Source organism: Podarcis erhardii (assembly GCF_964252035.2).
Source record: "Podarcis erhardii genome assembly, chromosome: 2".
NCBI classification, from domain to species: domain Eukaryota; kingdom Metazoa; phylum Chordata; class Lepidosauria; order Squamata; family Lacertidae; genus Podarcis; species Podarcis erhardii.
The window spans coordinates 32,046,242-32,069,427 of NC_138498.1; the positions used below are offsets into that span (position 1 = coordinate 32,046,242).

The following is a 23,186-nucleotide window of genomic DNA, read 5'->3' on the forward strand; positions in this document are numbered from 1 at the left end:
CTTTGGCCGAAATCAGAAGTGCATTAAAAGGGGAGAAAAATCATGAGAGAATCTTTCTTGTTTCAATTTCTGTGAATTATCAGCTTCAAACAAAGCTTGGTCATTATTTTTCTCATTTCACAGCATAGCTGGTTTGCGAGAAAACACATCAAAACGGTGTGTTTCATGAGAAACAACAAGATAAATACAGGCAAGATATGGATTGTGGCAAAGGTTGTGTGTACACCATTTCCCAAACCATCAGTGGGGGCGCAGTGGGAACAAATGGGAGTGTGTACAGAGGCTTTTCCTGCTTTGCGGTAGCTCATTCCAGTAACTTTGTGTGAGCTCATTCTGTCTTGCAACAGAATCAAGATACAGTCCCATAGATATTACAGTGGACGCTCAGGTTGCAAACGTGATCCGTGCAGGAGGCACGTTCGCAACCCGCAGCGTTCGCAACCCGCAGCACTGCGTCTGCGCACACACGGGTTGCAATTCGGTGCTTCTGCGCACGTGCAAAGCGCAATTTAGTGCTTTTGTGCATGCGCGAGCGCCGAAACCCAGAAATAATCGAGTCTGGTACTTCCGGGTTCGACGTGGTGCGCAACCCGAAAACATGCAACCTGAAGCATCTGTAATCCGAGGTGTGACTGTATTCTAGCCTGGCCCAGTGACATTTCATTCACTTTCTCCCGTCTCTGATTTCTGGTAAAACTGACAAGGCTTTGTGTTTGTGGTTTTCCTAGCTTGGGGAGTGGGGTGGTGCACAGCTGGGTCTGACTCTGAAACCAGCAGGCCTGTTCTGTGTGCATGTTTGGAGCTTCAGGTCTGAGCCATGAATAATTTGAAGCTTCACCAAAGCTGCATGAGCCTCCAAGATTAATTTCTATTGCCCCTTGCCTGCTCTGGGACCCTGTGCTCTGTCCTGCTGCTTCAGAAGAGCTGAGAGGTGAGCGTGGGGTTACTCCTCAAGGGATTTCCCTGCTCCAGAATCCCAACACGGACAGAAGAGATTCAGCCTCCAGCAAGGCAGTGGAGCGCCTCCGCTGTTTTTCAAAGCTCTGCTTTATTGATTTAGCATTCCCTTCTGTGATAAATACATCCCGGAGAAGCTATGTGCCTGGCATGCCCCCGCTGCGTGTTGGGGAGGGGGCAGGCCTTCCTCCTAATCAATAATTGAAGCTATATGTAAGATTCACTTTGGTGTTGCCAAGCCTCAGTTCCAGGAACTGCCTCTGGTTCACAGGCAGAGGTGTGCGATGTTGTAACCGATTGCAGCCAAGCACAGCAGCGAGGTTTCCTGGCCATCATTGCTTCTGCAAGGCTTCTTCCACGAAGCGTAGGTTACACATACATGCACACACTGATAATACACCCCATCTGCTAGGTGTAACTCTGGGGAGACGCACCTCAGAGAACAAACCATTACATGCTCCGTGGAACAGGGACTACTGATGCTTTCAAACAGGTGGCACTGGTTGCAAGTCGGTCATTCGGATCCATTTTTCCCCTGTAGGCACAATTGGGACACTATCCTCCATCCCATTATCTGGTCTTAGTCATTCCAGTGCTTCCTACTTATACAGGTGGGCAATCCTTGAGGAAATGTTTTCACACAACGCTTCCTAGGCCCTCTGCCACCCTCCGCTACCTATTCCTGTTCAGGATGAGCCTGCAGGTGATTCTGTATCTGTGCAAACACAGATTAAAATGAAAATCCCCACAGGAAGTGCCACAGGAATAACAGCCCCTAGCTATTTAATTTCACTATGGACAAAATGGAAACTTTGAAGGAGGAGAGAACATTCATTTCCTTTTCATTTCCCTTTTCATTGTTGTTGTTTTTTAAGAGGTCTTCCTTAAGACTGATATTTAGCCATACTACTATACGACTGTTCTAACAAAAGGGGTGTTGCACAGGTGTTGCAAAGAAAGAAAGAAAGAAAGAAAGAAAGAAAGAAAGAAAGAAAGAAAGAAAGTAAGTCCTGGCATATGTACTTTATTGCAATTACAGTTTCCAAGGCGTTGCAATCTTAAGAGAACAGCTCTTCAGAACTGGGTTGTGAAAATTCTGATATGCCTTTTCTGTGGTAAGGAGAAATCTGGATTAAATGTTGTAGTTTTTTAAGTATGTGCAGGCATTTGATGATGATACCATGTGAACAGTGCGCAAAAAAGGGGTGTGCATGAGCAGTACAGTTTTTGCAATAGTATTTTTGTCTGGAAGTACCCTAATGCTACTGGCCAGAATGATGGGATGCAGAAGAGAACCTTTAAGGAAACTGATTGTTCCTCTGCTCCTCAGGTGTTTCAGCAGGTTCTTCAACACAAGACTCCTTTGACAAACTATGTGGTATTGCAAGCAAGTTCTACAAGTCAATAAGCAACACACACATATCAGTGTATGGAACCCGTGGCCCTCCAGATGTTGCTGGGCTCCATCTCCCACCGGACCCAGCCAATATGGTCAGTAGTCAAGGATTATGGGAGTTGTAGTCCAGCAACAACTGGAGAACCACAGGTTCTACACCTTATTATCCAACAATGCCCTTCCCCACAGCCAAGATCCATGTTTCCCTCTGTGTACAGGGGTATTGCCTAAAATATTATGCTGACTCCTGAAACCTTTGAGCCTGGCACCAAGGGATTTGAGAATACATTTCAGCCTTGAGCATTTACGCGAGGAAATTTGTTTGAGGACCTCTCTGTACAATCACTGGACGTGTGTTTCAGCTCCAGTTTAGCCATTCCGCACTACATGTCTATTCATTTTGTGAAGCACCTACGCACAACACTGCAATGTAAGCCTAACACGAACTTTTCCTTTGGGGGATATAACTCTGTAGGTGTTCGCTGTTTAGATAGATAGATAGATAGATAGATAGAGGGATGTACATTTGAATAAGGGTGAAAGATACCTGCATTGCAAGGAACAGGACTAGATCATCCTCATTGTCCCTTCCAACTCTACAAATCTATGACTCTGTAATTCTAAGTGTGCACATAATGGCCATATATAAAAAGCTCCCATAATGATAGCAACAAGGAAGCGCTTCTATGCCACACTTCAGCACTGGAGCACTGGGACGTGCACCCACAGGAAGACAGAGCATGCCTTGCTAGCCCAGCATCCTCTTTCAGCCACATGTTTTTGGGAAGCCCACAAGCAAGGCATGAAGTCATCAGCTGTTGTTTGTCCCACCCCAGTAGTTGCTGCCCAGAGGTACACTGCCTCTGACCAAGGAGGTTCCATTTAGCTATCATGGCTTACAGCCGTCACTAGATCGGTCCTCCATGAATTTAACACCAGATGGTCTAACGGCTGAGAGTGCCTTAGGAGACCTAATTGAAAGAATGCTTCCTTCTCGCCTCCAAATGCCAAAATAAAATAAAATGATTCTTAACATGGTTTGGCTGAGCAACTAATTAAATGGAAAGGAGCAGAGGTGAGAAATTGTGTTGTCACCAGTTGCACATAATAGGTGCAGTGTGTGTGATACCAGTGCAATCTCAATACACACCCTCCTATCTACAGAAGATAGGAGCCTTTGTACTGTGTGTTTCCCGGAAGAAAAATAATGTACTTTGCTCAGGAATTGCAACTTCCTTATCACAAAACACGGGTGAACAATCTACTACAATACAAGTGGGAAACACACACAAATAGAATTCACATGCACACACCCAGACAGCACAACAAGTTGTTCTTTCCAGGAAGGTAACACCTTAAACACTGGGGGGAAGCCTCAGATAAAATCATTCATTATATTTAGCACAGCTTTATCCTACGCCTTAAAGGCAAAATTAGATTTTTCTTGAACGTTTTTAATCCTACATTAAGGTTGGGGCAGTGTACACGGTTCTCTAAAATTACTCACCCTATATTTTATTCTTACAACAACCTTGTGAGGTAGGCCAGAGTAAGAACGGATAATTAGCCCTATGGTCACTCGGGGAACTGCATGTCTGAATGACAATTTGAACCTGTGTTTCCTTAGCCCTAATCTGACGCTCTAAACTTTACACTACATGTATTTGGGATGTATTTGGAAAGGGCTGTAATCTACAAGAGTCCAAGCACAAGACGAAAGACCTTGTTCTGCCAGTCAGCTCACAATAACATCTGTCAAGAAAGCCAGACAAAGTGTGCAAAGTACTTCTTGTTCCTCTGGTCCTAGGTTTACTCCAGAGAAAGTGGAAAAGCCATCACCTACCCTATCCCTATACTAATTTAGGGCACGTCCAGACTGTCACTATTTGGGGGTGGGATTCAATCTCACACTGGCAGATTCAGGTTGCCCAATTATAGCTGATAGAGAAATCATGCACAGAAACCTGCTTCCCCAAAAGACCAGACCTTTTGCGATAAGGAACCTGAAGAATAACACGTGCTTTGATGCAACATCATCTAACTTCCTCACAAGCAAATCAGACTGAATGCTCGTTAACTAGCCTGCATCATCTAATCGGCCTGCAATCAAATCAGGACGAATGCTCAATAAATAGGTTGTTGCCCGGAAAGACTTGTAATGAATGTGAGGACAGGCCCTACTAGAAAGCCTCTGCACCTTCGCAAGGGTCTGTGTGGCTTTGCTCTCGTTCTGATTGGTTCAGGAGGAAGAGATGTGGGTTGAGTTCCTGATGGGCACCCTTCTCTCCTGTTGCAAAGTGGGAGCAGGACCTCAGGCACCCTTGCTTACTCCCAAAAGCATTTAATGAGTGCATGGGAGACACTTAGGCTGTGTACACACCATACCTGTAAAGCACATGACTTTCCCCATAAGAATCCTGGGAAATGCCGCTTTACCCCTCGCAAAGCTACCATTTCCAGCACCCTTAACAAACTACAATTTCTAGAGTTCTTCAGGGGAAGTCATGAACTTTAAATGTATGGTGTGTACACATCCCTGGTGGTTTGGAACAGCTGGAAAGTGGTGAGTGAGACTGGACTGTGTGCTGCTGCCAGCATACCCTGTACCCTGTCCTGCCCCCCATATCAGACCCTCCAAGTGTCCCTATTTTCCAGGGACAGTCCTGGACTTACAGAAGCTGTCCTGGTTTCTGATTTGATCCCAGAATGTCCTGCTTTCCCTTAGGACATCCCTATTTTCATTGGAGAAATGTTGGAGGGTATGGAGTTGTGCAACCCCCAAGCCAAGAAGATAAGTGCAACCTTTAGAAGACATCTGAAGGCAGCCCTGTATAGGGAAGTTTTTAAATGTTTAATGTTTTATTATATGTTATATGTTTTTATATATGTTGGACGCCGCCCAGAGTGGCTGGGGCAACCCAGTAAGATGGATGGGGTACAAATAATAATAACAACAATATTGACTGGGACCTCCCTATTTTCACAGGAGAAATATTGGAGGGTATGCCACATCCCACCTTGTATTGGAGCCTGTAATCGTATGCAGTTTACTACCTTACTGGTCACCCCCTGCCTTTTTAAGCCTCCCCTCCCTCTCCCTCCCCTTTCACTGCCACTCACCCAGGTGCTAGCACGCCTTTTCTCCCCAGGCCCTTCTCTTTGCCTTGCCCAGCCAACATTTACAGGCTGGTGAAGTTACCAGGAAAGAAGGTACAAGTAGGGCGGGATAGGTTTGTGGTTCAGCAGTGCTGACTGTGTTCCCAAGCCTGGGCCCAGTAACGGGAAGTGGCTATTCTCAGTGACAGTAAATCAGATCGGCAAGATTAGAGGCCTCTTGCTGCCTAATCATGAGCCACTTGGGCAGGAGGACAACTTACTGGAACTGGGAGGAAATAAAAGCAATAAATAAAGCATGACTGTTAACATCTGGCCCTTGCCACGGGGTGAGATGTAGCTGCAGGATGGGTTGTTTATGGTTCATTCACTGACTTTATAGGGCTCCATGGTACAAGGGGGGCAAGAGAGCAGGAGCAGCAAGGAGTGATTCTTTGTGCCAAAGTGTGTGCTTTTCAAGGGTGCAGGCAGACACAGAAAAGCACCCGATGTACACATATGTGGTTGTATGTTAATAACATTTACCCACCCCAGGGAGGTCTTACCGTACAGAGCCGTACAGAGCCAAGGAACTGGGCAGAGCAGGTAAATAAGAGGGGCAGTCTGGATTCTGCGGGAAGAGCTGATCTACATCCATTTGCATTGTGTTGATCTTGTCCCGGTTCCAAACGGCCTATAGATCTCAAAGAACAAGGCATCATGCGTCAACCACAAAGAGGAGGAGGTTTATGGAGCTCATAAAACACGTTTTATGCAGTTACGCTGGGAGTTGGGGTCAGCTCTGCCGTGAAGGCTTGTCACTACAAGCGAGATTGGACCAATCTTCCCAGCAACAGAGTTCATATCTCTGACTTCCTTCCTGGTAGCGGCTGGGGAAGCATTTTAAACATATACGTACACACATCTTTTTTTTCGCAAAATGGGCCAAACTAGCCTCTCATCCAGCGATGAGGCAAGCCTGTGGATCCTTTTCCAATAACCATTTGGCAGACTACCCGCTGGCAGTGTCTCAGCCATGGCCAGGAGAAGGCCGTAGCCAGGAATATGAGGACTGACTGAAGGAGGAGACTGGAATAATACCCCAGTATCACAGAAAGCAGAGTAATTAAACTTCAGTGACATGCGTAGCCTCACCTCATCTCCAGTTGAAACAAAGCCCATGCAATTGTTCAGTCATTTACTCTGTGGAGTTGCAGGTGGCCCACTTATTCCATTCTCTCTCTGTCTTATCCATCCATGGCCTCATACCCCATCAACAGTGCAACTTTACATCAGCTTTGGCCCTGGTACAAGAAATTTCCCTCCTACTGACTTCAATGGGTTTAAAAGTAATTATTGAAACCTGTGCAAGATTTTATCACAGGTTTGAAGTCCTGCTGCGCATAATGCGAATGTGTGATGGGGCAGGTGAACAATATTATGATTCTATCTCTGGCTACAAAGATACAGATTCTATCTCGGCCTGACTGTGAGGCACCTGGGCAGAAATGAAAAGAAATAACAATGCAAGGAGACTGCAATTCTTGTTCATTTTAAAATGCGGGGCACGGGTCCCCTTAAGTCATTGATGCAATAAGGGTTTTATGGTCGTTTGGGCAGGCTGTTTAAAAATTATGAACACTCACCATAATCCATGCCTCAGATGAATGCTTTGTCCCATTGGTGGCATGATTTCTGACTTGATGGGATTTGGGGAAGTTAGGGGTGGGGTGGGGAGTTGTCTCTGCAAAAACAATGCGAATTCAAAAAAGTCCATTATTGATTCTCAGTGCCACCCTACGCATGCCTAGCTGGAAGTAAACGCTACTGGGTTCAATTAGATTATTAGACATACTCCCAGCCAGGTTAACTGCAGCCTGTCAGGAGTCTAAACAGGAGCACAACTGCTGGCGGAGCGGTGCCTGCGTGCCTTTTTGGTAACATTTCTTCTTTTAAATCCCCAGGCTTGCCACTCGGGGGGGCGACAATGTTCAATTGCCTCGGCTGAACTAGACGCCCAAAGGCAGGTGGTGGAGGAAGGAAATATGCGTACGCTGTTACTATAGAGATTAGGGGCATGGACGGACTACAACACCCAGCGTGCCTGAGGAGGGAGATACTTCCGGAAAGCCTGCCATTGGCTTCAATCTGAAGACGTCACCAGTGTGCGGATGACGCTACTCAGCCTGTCCTGAACCGCCAATGAGCGCTCAGGGGAAGGGGGGGGGGAAATGTCGCTCCTCCTGCGCGAGGGAAAATTGAATGACCGGTGCCTTAAATGTAGTGGCCCTGTGATAGCTCATTTGGGAGAGCATAAGACTCTTAATCTCAGGCCTGTGAGTTCGAGCATCACGTCGAGCAAAAGATTCCTGCATTGCAGGGGGTTGGACCAGAGGATCCTTGTGGTCCCTTCTAACTCTACAAATCTATGATTCTAGACACAACCAAACTTTCGTATCGGAGCCCTGCTTGTATAAATAATCATTTAAACGTTTCCATTGTTTCTGAATTAAAATTCTAGACTAACCTTGTGAAGAATACAGAGAACATAAAGATTTGATTGATTATGAAAGAATCTAAGGAAGGGAAATGATTGAAGAACAGATGTAAATGCGAGTAAGACAACTAAGAGACGTGTAGTGAATGCGGTGGAAGTCTTTTATATAATTTTAACTAAGATTTATATATTGCACTAACTGAAGCAAGAATTTGGTAATATTCCAGGTTATGAAAAGTATTTTTTCTCTTTTTTGGGTTTTTTTTTCTATATATTTTTTACTTTTACTTTTCTTTTTCTTTTTATTATTTTTTATTTTGGAAAATATGTATATAGGTGTGTTTACAGTGTTCTATATTGTTCTTTGTTTTTCTTTGTTTAATTTCTATTTTTTGAAAGATGTAATTTAAAAAATTAATTAAAATTATGATTCTATGTGGGGGAGAGGGAGAGAACGGGGTTCGCCCGCTGCCACTTTCCTGATGGCGTCGTCGAGGGGAGGAAAGGGTTGGGTTGGCAGGAGGGCGGGAGAGGAGGAGCAGACCACCCTTTCCCCCCACCTCAACTGGAACTGTCCGTCCTATGGCTTCTCACAAATGCAGTTTCTCGCCTCCCCCATCCCGCACACGCTGCCATGCCATTTCTAAACCGGACTGTAACTCCCACTGGGACTATAACTCCCCAAACGCCACGCGAACGGGGCAGAGAAAGATCCCGTCGCACTTGCTGTATTCCGCACTGGAACTACAACTCCCGAAACGCTATGGGAACAGGGCAGAGCGAAATGCCGGCGCCCGAAGCATGCTGGGAGTTGTAGTCTGGCTCCTTAAGGGAAGAGCGTGCAGCTTTGGACTCTGCCCAGTTGGTGCTGGGCGGAAGAAGCGGCGATGTCGCTGGTGTCGGCGCTGCAGACCGGGGGAGAAATGGCCAGGCGCGGAGGTCGTGCCCTCCTCTGCAAGGAGCTCCATGCCCGCATCTGCTCCTGCTGGGCTCCCGCTACTCCGCCTGCCACCAGCCAAGGCGGGGAAGCCTATGCACCGAGCAGCTGCAAGGCTGGTTGCCCTGGGTTCAGCAGCGATTCCTGCCAGCCCAGTGGCTGGTGCAGGCAGCCAGGGGCTATTCTGTCTCGGTTTTCTCGCAGGCGGTGGGGCGTGGGCACCACCCTGGCGCCCTCGGGGCACGGTTACCGCAGCCAGATATCGAAAGCCTGCATGCGTCAACTCAGACCGTGCCAGGGACTTGGTGCTTGCCTGCTCCTCCCACGCTGTTGGTACCAGGGTGTTGCCACATTTCTGAGCCAAAAGGGTCGGTGTCAGACCTTTTGCAGCAGCTTAGCCCACCCAATCTCTACACGCCAGTCTCTTAGTGCCAACTTCAGATCACCTTGGCTTATGAAGATCCTGTTAAGGACATACAGCCAGTCAGTCACTGGGCAACATTGTGCCAGTCTACCTTGGTGGCACACCAAGCAGCCGGCTTCTTCCCTTGTCCCCGCTCCAAGAGTCGGCAAGCATAGTTACCATGCCAGTCGCCCAGCAGGGACTGAGTGCCACGTGGTGGATCTGCGCAGTGACACTGTGACTCAGCCGAGCGCCGAGATGAGGCAGGCTATGGCCCAGGCAGAGGTGGGGGATGATGACTACGGGGAGGACCCCACGGTCAATGGTGAGTCTGGGTGAAAAGGGGCACCCCCAGGGCGGTAAGGTTCTGCAAAGGACTCCATGCTGCCACAGGCAAGGGTGCAGCTGAGCCTAATGCTGTGGAGCAAGGCTGCTCATTTTCAAGACCCAGCTGTAAAGCAAAGGCACTGTGAATATCAGATATTTATTTTTGTTATTTATTCTTCTTATTAAATTGGTATACTGCCCTTCATGGGACGTGGGTGGCGCTGTGGGTTAGACCACAGAGTCTAAGACTTGCCGATCAGAAGGCCGGCAGTTCGAATCCCCACGACGGAGTAAGTTCCTGTTGCTCGGTCCCTGCTCCTGCCAACCTAGCAGTTCGAAAGCACAAAAGTGCAAGTAGATAAATAGGTACCACTGTGGCGGGAAGGTAAACGGTGTTTCCGTGCGCTGCTCTGGTTCGCCAGAAGCGGTTTAGTCATGCTGGCCACATGACCCGGAAGTTGTACACCAGCTCCCTCGGCCAATAAAGCGAGATGAGCGCCGCAGCCCCAGAGTCGGCCACAACTGAACCTAATGGTCAGGGGTCCCTTTACCTTTACCTTTATATTGCCCTTCATCCTTTTTCTCTGAAGCTAAAATGACTTGGACTAGAATTGACCAAATATGGGTCACTAGAGGATTGGCAACGAAGGTTAAAAAAGTAGAAATCTGCCCAAAGACTTGCTCCGACCATAATGTCGTGAAGATGGAAATGAATCAAACAACAGCTGGCACATTTAGATGGAGAATGAATGACTCTTTATTTAGAGATAAAGAATTTTGCAAAAAGGCCCAAAAAACATTAAGAGACTATTTTGAAATTAATATGAGGACAAATGTGGAAAAAAGAATAATCTGGGACGCAAGCAAAGCAGTTATGAGAGGCTTCTTGATCCAACAAAATGCAATAAAGAAGAAAAGCCAAAATGAGAAAAAGGATAAGATTTTAGAAAAAATCAAAGAAGGTGAAAAGAAATTGAGATTAAAACCAAAGTCTCAGGAGATTTTGCGAGAAATTAAATTATATCAAACCCAATATATGGAATTGATGAATCAAGAGATAGAATGGAAAATTAAACAAATGAGACAGAAAACGTTTGAATCTGCGGATAAATGTGGGAAATTTTTGGCTTGGCAATTGAAGAAGAGACAAAAATTGAACACAGTAACAAATTTAGAAGTGGACGGAAAGAACATCAACAATCCAAACGAAATCAGATGCTGCTTCCAGAGATATTTTAAGCAATTATATGCACAAGGGCCAGAAAAAGAGACTGACATAGAACAATTTTTGAAGAAAAATGGGATGAAGGAAATTTCAAGTCAAGACAAAATATTTTTGAATCAGAAAATAGCTGAACAAGAGATAGAAGACGCCATTCAAAATATGAAACTAGGCAAATCTCCGGGACCTGATGGACTGACTTCCAAATATTACAAGACTTTAAAAGAATGGTTAATACAACCATTGAAGGAAGTCTGTAATGAAATTCTTGAAGGGAAAGAAGCACCTGATACGTGGAAAGAAGCTTATATAACGCTTATACCGAAGACAGAGATTGAAAAGACTCAACTGAAGAACTACCGCCCAATATCTTTATTAAATGTGGATTACAAAATTTTTGCTGACATCCTAGCTAAAAGATTGAAAAAAGTTTTGATGGGGGAGATTCACAGGGACCAATCGGGCTTTCTCCCGAAAAGGCATCTATCAGACAATGTAAGGAACATAATAGACATTTTGGAAATGCTAGAAGTTAATATAAATACAAAAGCTGTTCTGATATTTGTGGACGCGGAGAAAGCCTTTGACAATATTTCTTGGGCATTTATGAAGAAGAATCTCCATGGGATGGGGGTAGGTCAAGGTTTTGAAAATGGTATAGGCGCTATTTATTCTGAACAAAGAGCAAAGCTAATTGTAAATAATGTTATTACAGAAGAACTTAAGATAGAAAAAGGGACACGTCAGGGGTGCCCAATTTCCCCACTGCTGTTTATTTTGGTCCTGGAGGTTTTGCTGAATATGATAAGAAAAGACCAGCTGGTTAAAGGGGTTCAGGTCGGAGCGAGACAATATAAACTGAGAGCTTTTGCAGATGACTTGGTACTTACATTGCAAGAGCCAGAATCTAGTACGAAAAGGGTTTTGGAATTAATTCAAGAGTTTGGTCAAGTGGCAGGATTTAAATTAAACAAATTAAAAACTAAGGTACTAGAGAAAAATCTAACAGTAAGAGAGAAGGAAAAGTTTCAGGAGGAAACAGGTCTAACTGTGGTTAAGAATGTCAAATATCTGGGGATTAATATGACGGCTAAAAATGTGAACTTATTTAAAGACAACTATGAGAAATGTTGGAATCAAGTGAAAAAAGATTTAGAAATTTGGGCTAACATGAAACTTTCTTTGTCTGGCCGAATAGCAGCAATTAAGATGAATGTATTGCCTAGAATGTTATTTCTGTTTCAAACATTGCAAATCGTTGACAAGACAGAGTGTTTTAAGAGATGGCAGCGAGACATTTCCAAATTTGTCTGGCAGGGCAAAAAGCCCAGAATAAAATTTAAGATCTTAACTGATGCAAAGGAAAGGGGGGGATTTGCCCTGCCAGACTTAAAGCTATATTATGAGTCAGCAGCTTTCTGCTGGCTGAAGGATTGGCTGCTTCTCACAAACACAGACATTTTAGATTTGGAAGGTTTTAACAACTTTTTTGGGTGGCATGCATATTTGTGGTATGACAAAGTTAAGGTTCATAAAGGTTTTAAAAGTCATATTGTCAGGAAAGCATCGTTTAATGTGTGGATCAGATATAAAGATCTATTGGAGAATAAAACTCCAAGATGGCTTTCGCCAATGGAGGCAAAAGCTTTGAAAAAACTTAATATGGAGTCCACATGGCCGAGGTACTGGGAAATTTTAGAACAGGAGGGTAGCAATGTTAAATTGAAGAGTTTTGAGAAATTAAAGGATAAAGTCAGAGATTGGCTTCATTATTTTCAAATAATGGAGGCTTATAAGATGGATAAGAAAATTGGCTTCCAGGTGGAGAAATCTAAATTGGAGACAGAACTGTTAGAATCCAATACTAAGAATTTATCTAAAATGTACAACTTGCTGTTGAAATGGAATACGGAAGATGAAATTGTTAAATCAGCTATGATCAAGTGGGCGCAAGATATAGGTCACAATATTATGTTTGCTGACTGGGAAAGGTTGTGGACCACAGGTATCAAATTTACGGCATGTAATGCCTTGAGAGAAAATATTATGAAAATGATATATAGGTGGTACATGACCCCAGTCAAGCTTGCAAAAATTAACCACTTGTCAGATAACAAATGTTGGAAATGTAAAGAGAATGAAGGTACTTTTTTTCACCTTTGGTGGACATGCCCAAGGATTAAGGCTTTCTGGGAAATGATATATAATGAAATGAAAAAGATGTTTAAATACACCTTCCTGAAGAAACCAGAGGCCTTCCTCCTGGGTATGGTAAGCCATGTGGTGTTAAAAAAGGACAGAACGTTGTTTTTGTATGCTACAACAGCAGCAAGAATCCTTATCACAAAGTATTGGAAGACGCCAGATCTACCCACTCTGGAAGAATGGCAGATGAAGATGACGGACTACATGGGACTCGCAGAGATGACGGGCAGAATCCGAGACCAGGAGAAGGAGACAGTGGAAGAAGATTGGAAGAAATTCAAGGACTATTTAAATAAATACTATAAGATTGAAGAATGTTAGTTTGACAAGGATTTAAAAAATATATTGGTTTTCAGAGACATTAGCGTAAGAAAAGAAATGGAACTAGTAAAATTATATGGTGAAATAAGGGAAGGGACTTGCTGATGGAATAATGAAACTAGAATACAAAATGGTGAGGTATGAGGAAGTCGGGGAAATAAGGTTAAGAAATAAGGTTTTGAAATTATTCTTGTTGTTTTTTGTTGTTGTTTGTGTTTGTCTTTATTGTAGTTGTTTTGTATTTGTATGTTTTATTGGAAAATTTAATAAATATTATTATAAAAAAAATATATATATATTGCCCTTCATCCAAAGATCACAGGATGATTCGCAACATAAAAATACAATACCTTCAAGGGAAAATGTTGCATTTGGAGGGGAGCAGATGGAAAGAGCCGCCCTGAATATTTTATGGAAAGACAGGCTCTACACCTGGATTTTGTTTATTGTCATATAATATATAGTTTCCTGTGGCTTTAAGGGCCAGTGTTGGCTGCTGGGTGTCTGTTTCCATGAAGAATTAATCTAAGCTCCATGGGTGATTTTAACGTGCCTAGTCTGCAAATGCTTGTGCCATAATAAAATTGTTAGCCTTTGACGTGTCACAAGTCATTTTGCTGTTGTTTTTAAGAGACTACCCCTCTGGAAATTGCCCCAAACTTGTCTGAAAGGAGCTTGTTCATGGGAATAATATTCAGTCCACTTACGTTTTGCTTATATTACTGGCTGAAATATTTGGGGGATGTATGTAAAATAAACCCATTGCCAAAACGTGATGCTGATCATTATATATATATATATATATATATATTAAAAGCCAAGAGAGGCTTCAGCAGCCTGGAGTAGGAGGTGTTAAAATTCAAATATCCTGATTCTGTGAACAGGCTCACAGTTGTGAACTTCTGACATCACACCCACACACCCTATGCACTATCTGAAACTTGAGGGTGGCTTCTTCTTGTCCTTGTGTTCTTATTTCCCTCTTCAGAACTGCAGAGAGTAGTGGCTGATCTCCTTGGAATGGAAGGGGCTCTGTTTGTTCCCACAGCCACCATGGCAAACCTCATTGCTGGTAAGTCTTATAAGAAGCAATCGGAGCAGATTTCCCTTGCAGCCCCTCGTACCACCTTCCATCCTGTTCTGGGAGGTCCCCCAACTCTTTGGAGTTGATTGGGTGGGAGCGGTGCCGTGGTGATCCCCTCTTCTCCCATTGGCAGATGCCTCCACTGGATCAGAGCCCTTACTTACACCAGCCATATAAATACATATGTGCTCTGCCTATAACTTTAATGCCCTCTGTTTTATTATTATGTAATTAAACCACAGAGCCTAGGACTTGCCGATCAGAAGGTCGGAGGTTCGAATCCCTGCGACGGGGTGAGCTCCCGTTGCTTGGTCCAGCTCCTGCCCACCTAGCAGTTCAAAAGCACGAAGTGCAAGTAGATAAATAGGTACCGCTCTGGCGGGAAGGTAAATGGCGTTTCCATGCGCTGCTCTGGTTCGCCAGAAGCGGCTTAGTCATGCTGGCCACATGACCTGGAAGCTGTATGCTGGCTCCCTCAGCCAATAAAGCGAGATGAGCACCGCAACCCCAGAGTCGGTCATGACGGGACCTAATGGTCAGGGGTCCCTTTACCTTTACCTAAGTCTCCTTGTAAGGGCTGTGCCCTAAGACTGAGTCATAAAAAAACCCACAAATAGCCCCACCTACCCCTGAATGAAGCAATCAGGAGAGAGAGTTTCATTTTGGGAATTGTTCTAGTTCTGTTTTTATTATTTCAGTTATTATTTATAAAATCAGTGGCAGGGACTTTGTGGCCCTCTAAATGTCGCCAGACTCCCAGTGTGGCTTAACGGTTAGAGTATTGGACTATGACCTGGGAGACCAGGGTTCAAATCCTCACTCAGTCATGAATCTCACTAGGTGGCCTTGGGCCAGTCACCTTCTCTTAGCCTAACCTACCTCGCATGGTTGTTGTTAGGATGAAATAGGGAGGGGAACCACGTACACCACCTTGAACCCGTGGGTCAGGGATGATGGGAGTTGTAGTTCAACACCTTCTGGAGGGCCAGAGGGTTACCAGCATTGGTAACCAACAATGCCAACAATGTACAAGAAAAATATACACCCTCAACCCCCTGCCTAAGAGGCTTTCTCTAGCCTTAGAATTACTAAGCAAAACATTTTTGACTGTGAGATGAGAGCTCCTAACCGCTGCACTCTTAAAAGGTGCTGGAGAGATTGGAATAAGCATTACTGACTGCTTCAGCTCAGGGATCTCCTAGGAGTGATGAAAGCAGCAGCGAAGCAGGCAGCCTGGTTAGCTCTGTTGGTTAGAGCATGGTGCTGATGGTTGCTAAGAAGAGTTTGGAAGAGTTTGGATTTGATATCCCGCCTTTCACTCCCTTTAAGGAGTCTCAAAGCGGCTAACATTCTCCTTTCCCTTCCTCCCCCACAACAAATACTCTGTGAGGTGAGTGGGGCTGAGAGACTTCAAGGAAGTGTGACTAGCCCAAGGTCACCCAGCAGCTGCATGTGGAGGAGCCGAGACGGGAACCCAGTTCCCCAGATTACAAGACTACCGCTCTCAACCACTACACCACACTGGCTCTCAGTGTGCAGGTTCGAGCCTCGTATGGGACAGCTGCATATTCCTGAATTGTAAGGGGTTGAACTAGATGTCCCTGAGGGTTCCTTCCAACTCTGTTGTTGTTGTTTAGTTGTTTAGTCGTATCTGACTCTTCGTGACCCCATGGACCAGAGCACGCCAGGAACTCCTGTCTTCCACTGCCTCCCGCAGTTTAGTCAAACTCATGCTGGTAGCTTCGAGAACACTGTCCAACCATTTTGTCCTTTGTTGTCCCCTTCTCCTTGTGCCCTCCATCTTTCCCAACATCAGGGAGTCTTCTCATGAGGTGGCCAAAGTATTGGAGCCTCAGCTTCACAATCTGTCCTTCCAGTGAGCACTCAGGGCTGATTTCCTTAAGAATGAATAGGTTTGATCTTCTTGCAGTCCATGGGACTCTCAAGAGTCTCCTCCAGCACCATAATTCAAAAGCATCAATTCTTCGGTGATCAGCCTTCTTTATGGTCCAGCTCTCACTTTCATACATCACTACTGGGAAAACCATAGCTTTAACTATACGGACCTTTGTTGGCAAGGTGATGTCTCTGCTTTTTAAGATGCTGTCTAGGTTTGTCATTGCTTTTCTCCCAAGAAGCAGGCGTCTTTTAATTTCGTGTCTGCTGTCACCATCTGCAATGATCATGGAGCCCAAGAAAGTACAACTCTACATTATATACCGTATTTTTCGCCCTATTAGACGCACCTTTTCCCCTCCAAAAATGAGGGGGAAATGTGTGTGTGTCCTATGGGGCGAATGCAGGCTTTCGCAGAAGCCTGAAGAGCGAGAGGGGTCGGTGCGCACCGACCCCTCTCACTCTCCAGGCTTCAGTAAGCTATCTGCAAGCCTTGGGAGCCCGGTGGGAGTTACCGCCGGGCTCCCAAGGCTTGCGGACAGCAGCCTGCAGCCCAAAACCCAGGGAGTGCAGCGGGGCGCACCCCAGGCTTTGGGCAGCTCTCCGCAAGCCTTGGGAGCCCTCCCAAGGTTTGTGGATAGCAGCTTGTTCTGGGGGCAGGGGTCAGGGGAAGCTCGGGCTTTCCCCCCTTTATTTCCCCCCCAAAAAACTAGGTGCACCCTATGGGCCGGTGCGCCCTATAGGGCGAAAAATACGGTAGTTGTGGAAAGGATCACTATGACAGATTCATCCTCATTTTCTCTTGCCATCTGACTTAGTTCTGTGTTTCCCCTATCCCCACTATAGACCCCCCAGTTCTCACCCTTGTCCTTTCTTACCATAGTCATGTGCCACTGTCGCAGGCGAGGGGCGCAGCTCCTGCTTGGGAGGGAGTCCCACATCCATGTGTTTGAGCACGGAGGGTATGCACAGGTAAGTGATGCTGGGAGGGGACCCGGAAGCGCCGGCCATCACTGAAGCTCATTGTGTCTCTTTCTACCCATATTCCATCTCAAAAACGAGGAACCAGAGACATAGCAAAGGTCATGTACTTACAGCTGCCAAGGCAAATGTCGCCACAGTCTCGCAAAGGGGCCATGAGGACGCAGCTGTCCAGGTCTTTACTCAAACCTTGGCCAGAGGAGTGAGAAGCCTGGTGATGTGCTTCCCTCTAGTGGCCATTAGCACAAGCTGCACCCTCCTCTCCTTGGATAGTAACAGTTCCCGACTTCATGCACAAGTGTGTCTGTGCTCAGCTCAAAATAACATTGTGTGAAGACTGTTCAACTACTAAAGAACCAAACAGGAAATTGTCTTCCCCTTTTGTTCTAATGATTTGCCTTGTTACCTCCTATGTTTTTTTTTAGCTGACCTCCCAGAATGCTTGCATGTTATGCCTGCAAATACCTTCTCAGAACAGTCTTTTCCACTAAGCTTTTGAAACGAACTCACTGATCCACTGTTGAGAATTGGAGATTATAAGCACCCGGTGTCTTATTCTTAGAGCCCTGGATTTTCTCTGCTGGTAATTTAGAAGGAGCTGGAACCCTGGGCACAGGAGATTAAGCTAGGTGATGTTGATTCCTTCTAGGTATGGGATATTTATTGACTCCTCATGCCTCGCCCCCCACCGACAGATGCTTTAGTGATTTGTCCCTTTGTTATACTTTGCAACGCTTCCATTGCTGCAATGCCAGTGCATGGGTTTTGAATTCAATTGATCCAACCAAGGGATTTCCCCCTTGTGAGTAGAAAGCTATTTGCGGTCCTTGCATGAATCAGTATTTACAGGAAGCTGCCTTGTGGATTCTAACACTTTCTGCATTATCAGCAGGTTGCCCCATTTTCTGTTCTTCCATATGCTTAGCACGGATTGCTGTGTGTCTCTGGCACTCAGATCCTGAATCAGTGGTCCCAATGACCGCAGCAGGACTTAAATATATTTAATGCATTTTAGAACCTAGACACAAGACTAACATGCTATGACTTCTGCCTTTAGATATGAGCACAACACAAAAATTGCAAAGCAACATTTTGGGTTGAGGTTGCTTGCACCTCCAAAACTACTACTTCTGTGTATTAATCCATTTAAATAATCCCAAGCTTCAGTCCTCCTAACTTTCCAAAACACTTATTGGCAGCACTTGCCTCTGCCTCCTGTCAGCTCCCCCCATAAGTCTCCTGCCCACCTAGGCAGCCCAAACACAACCTCTCTGCCTTCCAGTGCAAGGCTAGGCTTGTTTGCTCTGAATTAAGCCCCGTCTTGTTCAATGGGGATATAATTGCAGCTTTCGTTTTGCTTGATCAGGAAGCATCAGGATTTTTCTTGACCAATCAGTTCGCCTTCTCAAAGGTTCTGAAGTGTCTGTTCCCTGCTGTGATAAGAATTTTAAGGTCTTAGACATATAATAAATGATCATAAATGAACCAGCCAAGCACATACATAGCACAGGAAGATCAACCTGAAACCATTTCTGATTCCCAAACTGACCAAATGTTTTGTCTGCAAGGTCAAAGGAAAATGGAAAAGCCTCCCCATTTACTTTTCCTTCACAAATCCTGTCTTAAGGGTATGTCTGTGTTTGAATAGGGTGAGCCTGTGACCTGGCTCAGTAACTAAGTATTTATCATTGCAAAAGACTGGCAAGGCTCCCCAGGGTATCCAGTCAAGTGAACATTAACAGGTAACCTGTCAGATGAGATAAACAACGCACTCAGATTTCTGCTGTAGACTGCTTTTTCTGTGATGTATGTATGATGTATGGAGGGGTGGTCTTGAGCTCCAGGGTAGGGAATTTAAAATGTCTATATAAGGGCAGGCACACTTTTGTTCTGGATTCCTCCTCCCTTCCTGCATGTGAGGGGAGCACCCTGTTGCAACAGATCAATAAAGATCAGGTGTACTAGCTGCTTTGCATCTCAATATTCTCTGGTTGGCCTCTGTTATTTTCTCCTACCAATAGGGAACCTACGTAAGGACTCTATATGGGCTCTTGGATACCCCATAAGGGTTAAGGGCAGATTTTTGTTTACAACACTACAAGACCAGATGGCTTCACTATCACAAACAGCCAGGGGCCGTGGCTCATTCAGAGAGGTTGCATATGTGCTTGTGCCTTTCCATAAAGTACTTGGTTTTCAACAAAACTGGGTACCACATGTTTATTCACCATAAACAGCATCAGAGTTAATGTAAAAGCTTTTATCAGCATGAGGCATTTACCATGTACAGGCTTTGCCTGAGGCCACCCACCCACTTTGTTCTCACCCAGGTGGCGGGAGTCCATTCAGAGGCATTACAGGACCTGCCCAACGGGATCATCAATCTGGATGAACTGGAGCAGAAGATCCAGCGGGCCCACCAAAGCCAGTACCACCCCTGCCCTGAGCTCATTTGCCTCGAGAACACGCACGGCTCGGCCGGGGGAAGGGTGCTGCCCCTTAAGTACCTGCAAGAGGTGAGTACCATGAGTCATTCATCCAGTCTTAACCCAACTGACTGGGAGAGCCTGGATAGCTCAGCAGGTTAGAGCGTGGTGCTGATGATGCCAAGGTTGCAGGTTCAGTCCCCATATGGGACAGCTGCGTATTCCTGCATTGCAGGGGGCTGGAGACGAGACGATCCTCAGGGTCCCTTTCAACCTTACGATTCTATGACTCTTTCAGAAAACCCAGTAGCCTTTTCGTTGTGGTGGGTGTTGTGAGCAATAGCGGCTGTGGTAGCATGAATAACATTTTATTCATTCAAGTACTTTCAGCGTTTGTATTTATTTATCAATATTTTAAATAGTTGTGTTTATTTATACAATAAATAAAACTTTTTTAAAAATGTTGCAGTGTATCTCGACTCCACCCAAAATGCATGCATGTGTAGTGGAGGGTTTTTCCCCCACCCCCACTTTTCACCTTAATCCACACTTCCAGTATGTTTCCTATTGGCTTCCCCACCCTTATCTCGTTTCCTTCTCCCACCCCTACAGTCACCCTTAAGCTGGCACATCTACATTTGGTAAAGCCCTGGAAATTCATAGGTCCTTGTCAGGCCTTTTTGGGAGGTTTTAGTCATACCTCTATACTTAGGGAGGGTATCTCTAGATATGTATCGACCCTATTTTGGCGGGGGGGGGGGCTCCTTGCTTTAAAAAAACTCTTTGTAACCGCCAGGCACTGCGCCACCCAAGTTTGTTATTACAGGAAGCGATGATGATAAAGGAAGACCCCCAACTTAGCACCCCTTGTCTGGGCTCAAGGACACTGAGCAATCTCCTCTGATCATAGGAGCCTGCTTACCAGCAGTAACCCCAGATTGTCTTTTAGTTTTCTCGCAGAGCAGTGGCCCTGATCTCCACATAAAGCAGAACCTGCAATGCCCCTAAGAAAGGCCACCAGCTCTGGGACGTCTTCTCCTCTGCCTGTCGCAAGCCTTGTAAGTCAGGCTTCTTCAACCTCGGCCCTCCAGATGTTTTGAGACTACAATTCCCATCATCCCTGACCACTGGTCCTGCTAGCTAGGGATCATGGGAGTTGTAGGCCAAAAAAACATCTGGAGGGCTGAGGTTGAGGAAGCCCACTTTAAGCTGTTGGTTGAGCTCCATTCTCTACACAGGTGCACCAGGTAGCCCAGCGATACGGGCTGCAGATTCACATGGATGGCGCCAGGGTGCTTAACGCCGCCGTGGCCTTGGGAGTGCCGCCGGCTCATATCTCGCAGCACTGCACCTCCATCTCCCTGTGCCTCTCGAAGGTAGGTGATTTCTGCTGTGACTCTGAACAGGGTGGATTTTGGGGAAGAGTGCAAGCACGGTACCTGCGAGGCTCACCTAACCGTGGGGACTTAGGAAGCTGAGCCAGACCGCTGCTCCATCCAGCTCAGTATTGCCTACACTGACTGGCAGTGGCTCCCCAGGATTCCAAAAAGGGGTCCCTCCCAGCCCTTACCTGGGGACTGAGCCTGAGACCATCCACATGCAAAGCAGAACTGCAGTCCTTCCCTGGCAACGTGTTTGATACCTCTGCGATCTGTCCTTGGATTTGCAGCAGGATTCTAACAAAGCTAGATAGAGGCTAGTGGAAGGGGCTGTGCAAGAGCTTCTCCACGCAGAGTCCCTAGATGGGGGGGGCCAAGAGGTTTGGGATTCTCCGCAGCCTCCACACTGGCTAACCCCATCTTTTCTCTTTTCGATGACACAGGGTGTGGGAGCACCAGCCGGGGCACTTCTGGCTGGAAGCGGAGAGCTGATCGCCGAAGCCTGGCGCGTGCGGAAGCTCCTCGGAGGCGGGATGCGCCAGGCAGGAGTCCTGGCAGCCGCTGGCCTGGTTGGGTTGAGCCGTGTGGAGGAGACACTGAAGAGGGATCATCACAATGCCAGACACTTCGCCCAAGGTGCCTGTTCTGTGAGGCCGAGGGAGGGATTGATAGCGCCTAACCTCTGCTGGGGGGATTCGGGTGGCGCTGTGGATTAAATCACAGAACCTAGGACTTGCCGATCAGAAGGTCGGTGGTTCGAATCCCCGCTACGGGGTGAGCTCCCGTCGCTCGGTCCCTGCTCCTGCCAACCTAGCACGTCAAAGTGCAAGTAGATAAATAGGTACCGCTCCGGCGGGAAGGTAAATGACGTTTCCGTGCGCTGCTCTGGTTCGCCAGAAGCGGCTTAATCATGCCTGGAAGCTGTCTGCGGACAAACGCTGGCTCCCTCATCCAATAAAGCAAGATGAGCGTCGCAACCCCAGAGTCGTCTGCGACCGGACCTAATGGTCAGGAGTACCTTTACCTTTAACCTCTGTTGGGCGATCGAGGCTCATCACCCCTTTGCTGACACAGGGTGCCCCCTTGAGCCAAGGCTCGGAGGGTATATTTCTCCAGCTTCTCCTATGCTAGGGTCAGCTTTCAGTTCAGATTTCAGCAGGCCAGCCCTCCCTCTTAGTGGGTGAGGATCTCTCCCAATTCCCTATCCACCCACCCATTTATCCTGTCGTTCGATAACTTATCCCCACTCGCCATTTTAAACCTCAAAAGTGTTTTCCCGTTACAGGTGCCTTTGCCCAGGGCTCGCCTCTCTGCTCCGTAAACCCTTCCACTGTGGAGACCAACATCGTCATGGCAACCATCTCGGCTCCCGGGCTGACCCCTGCCAAGCTGTGTGAGCTGTTGGAGGCCGTGAGTGAGGAGGAGGTGGCCGCCACAGGCCAAGCAGTAAGCGTGAGGCTTTTCCCATGGGGCGAGCGTCGCCTGCGCGCCGTCTGGCACTGCGACGTCTCCCTCCGAGACACGCAGCTGGCTGAGGGCAAGTGGCGCTTTGTCCTGGGCAAGTGGGAGCAGCAAAGCGCCGGTGTACCCTGAAGCCAGTCTGGCAGGCCGGAAGCCAAGTTGGCGCGCAGGACGTCAGTCTGAAACAAGCCAGGGCGTGCCGAGAAGGCACGCCTGTGATTGGTCAGCCCTGGCCTAGCTAAAGATGTGGTCCCCATGGCCTCAGCCCTATCTGGCTCTACAGAGGAGAGAAGCGGACTTCAGCTTCCCAAGCCACCTGCTATGGGGGAACAGCAGTGGGAGAGCCTGCCCGTTTCCAGGAGCGGCTCTGGCAGCCAACAGATTTTGTTGCCAGACCAAAGGAGCTGCGTCACTTCATGGCCTTGCAGGAAACAGTCCCAACATGGCTTCCACACACACACCCTACAGCCTTCCTGCATCCTGAGGGAATGGGGAGGGAGCTTTGTTTCCCAGGGATGCTCTGCTCTTGTTCTGTTCAGGCTAAGGGATACCTGCCAGCTACGACCTGTAGCTTTTAAGAAAAGGAGCCTGAGCTTGCTTT

The 23,186-nt window shown here is 46.6% G+C and overlaps 1 protein-coding gene across 1 annotated transcript; it reads left to right on the forward strand.

Annotated features, from left to right (window-relative positions):
* Positions 1-8,612: 8,612 nt before the first annotated feature.
* On the forward strand, positions 8,613-23,160 carry LOC309335340 (uncharacterized protein). Its single transcript, XM_081850293.1, has 7 exons — positions 8,613-9,608; positions 14,347-14,430; positions 17,222-17,310; positions 19,650-19,835; positions 20,984-21,121; positions 21,568-21,760; positions 22,410-23,160. Exons 1-7 carry the CDS (start codon positions 8,831-8,833, stop codon positions 22,715-22,717), a joined length of 1,776 nt encoding a protein of 591 aa, XP_081706419.1. The 5' UTR covers positions 8,613-8,830; the 3' UTR covers positions 22,718-23,160.
* The last annotated feature ends 26 nt before the right edge of the window (positions 23,161-23,186 follow it).

Excerpts from the sequence above, each read along its gene's own strand:
- LOC309335340 (XM_081850293.1), top strand. The coding sequence starts at position 8,831 with ATGTCGCTGGTGTCGGCGCTGCAGACCGGGGGAGAAATGGCCAGGCGC. Across the intron at positions 14,431-17,221 it reads CATGGCAAACCTCATTGCTG|TCATGTGCCACTGTCGCAGG; the intron begins GTAAGTCTTATA and ends TTCTTACCATAG. Across the intron at positions 19,836-20,983 it reads CCCTTAAGTACCTGCAAGAG|GTGCACCAGGTAGCCCAGCG; the intron begins GTGAGTACCATG and ends TTCTCTACACAG.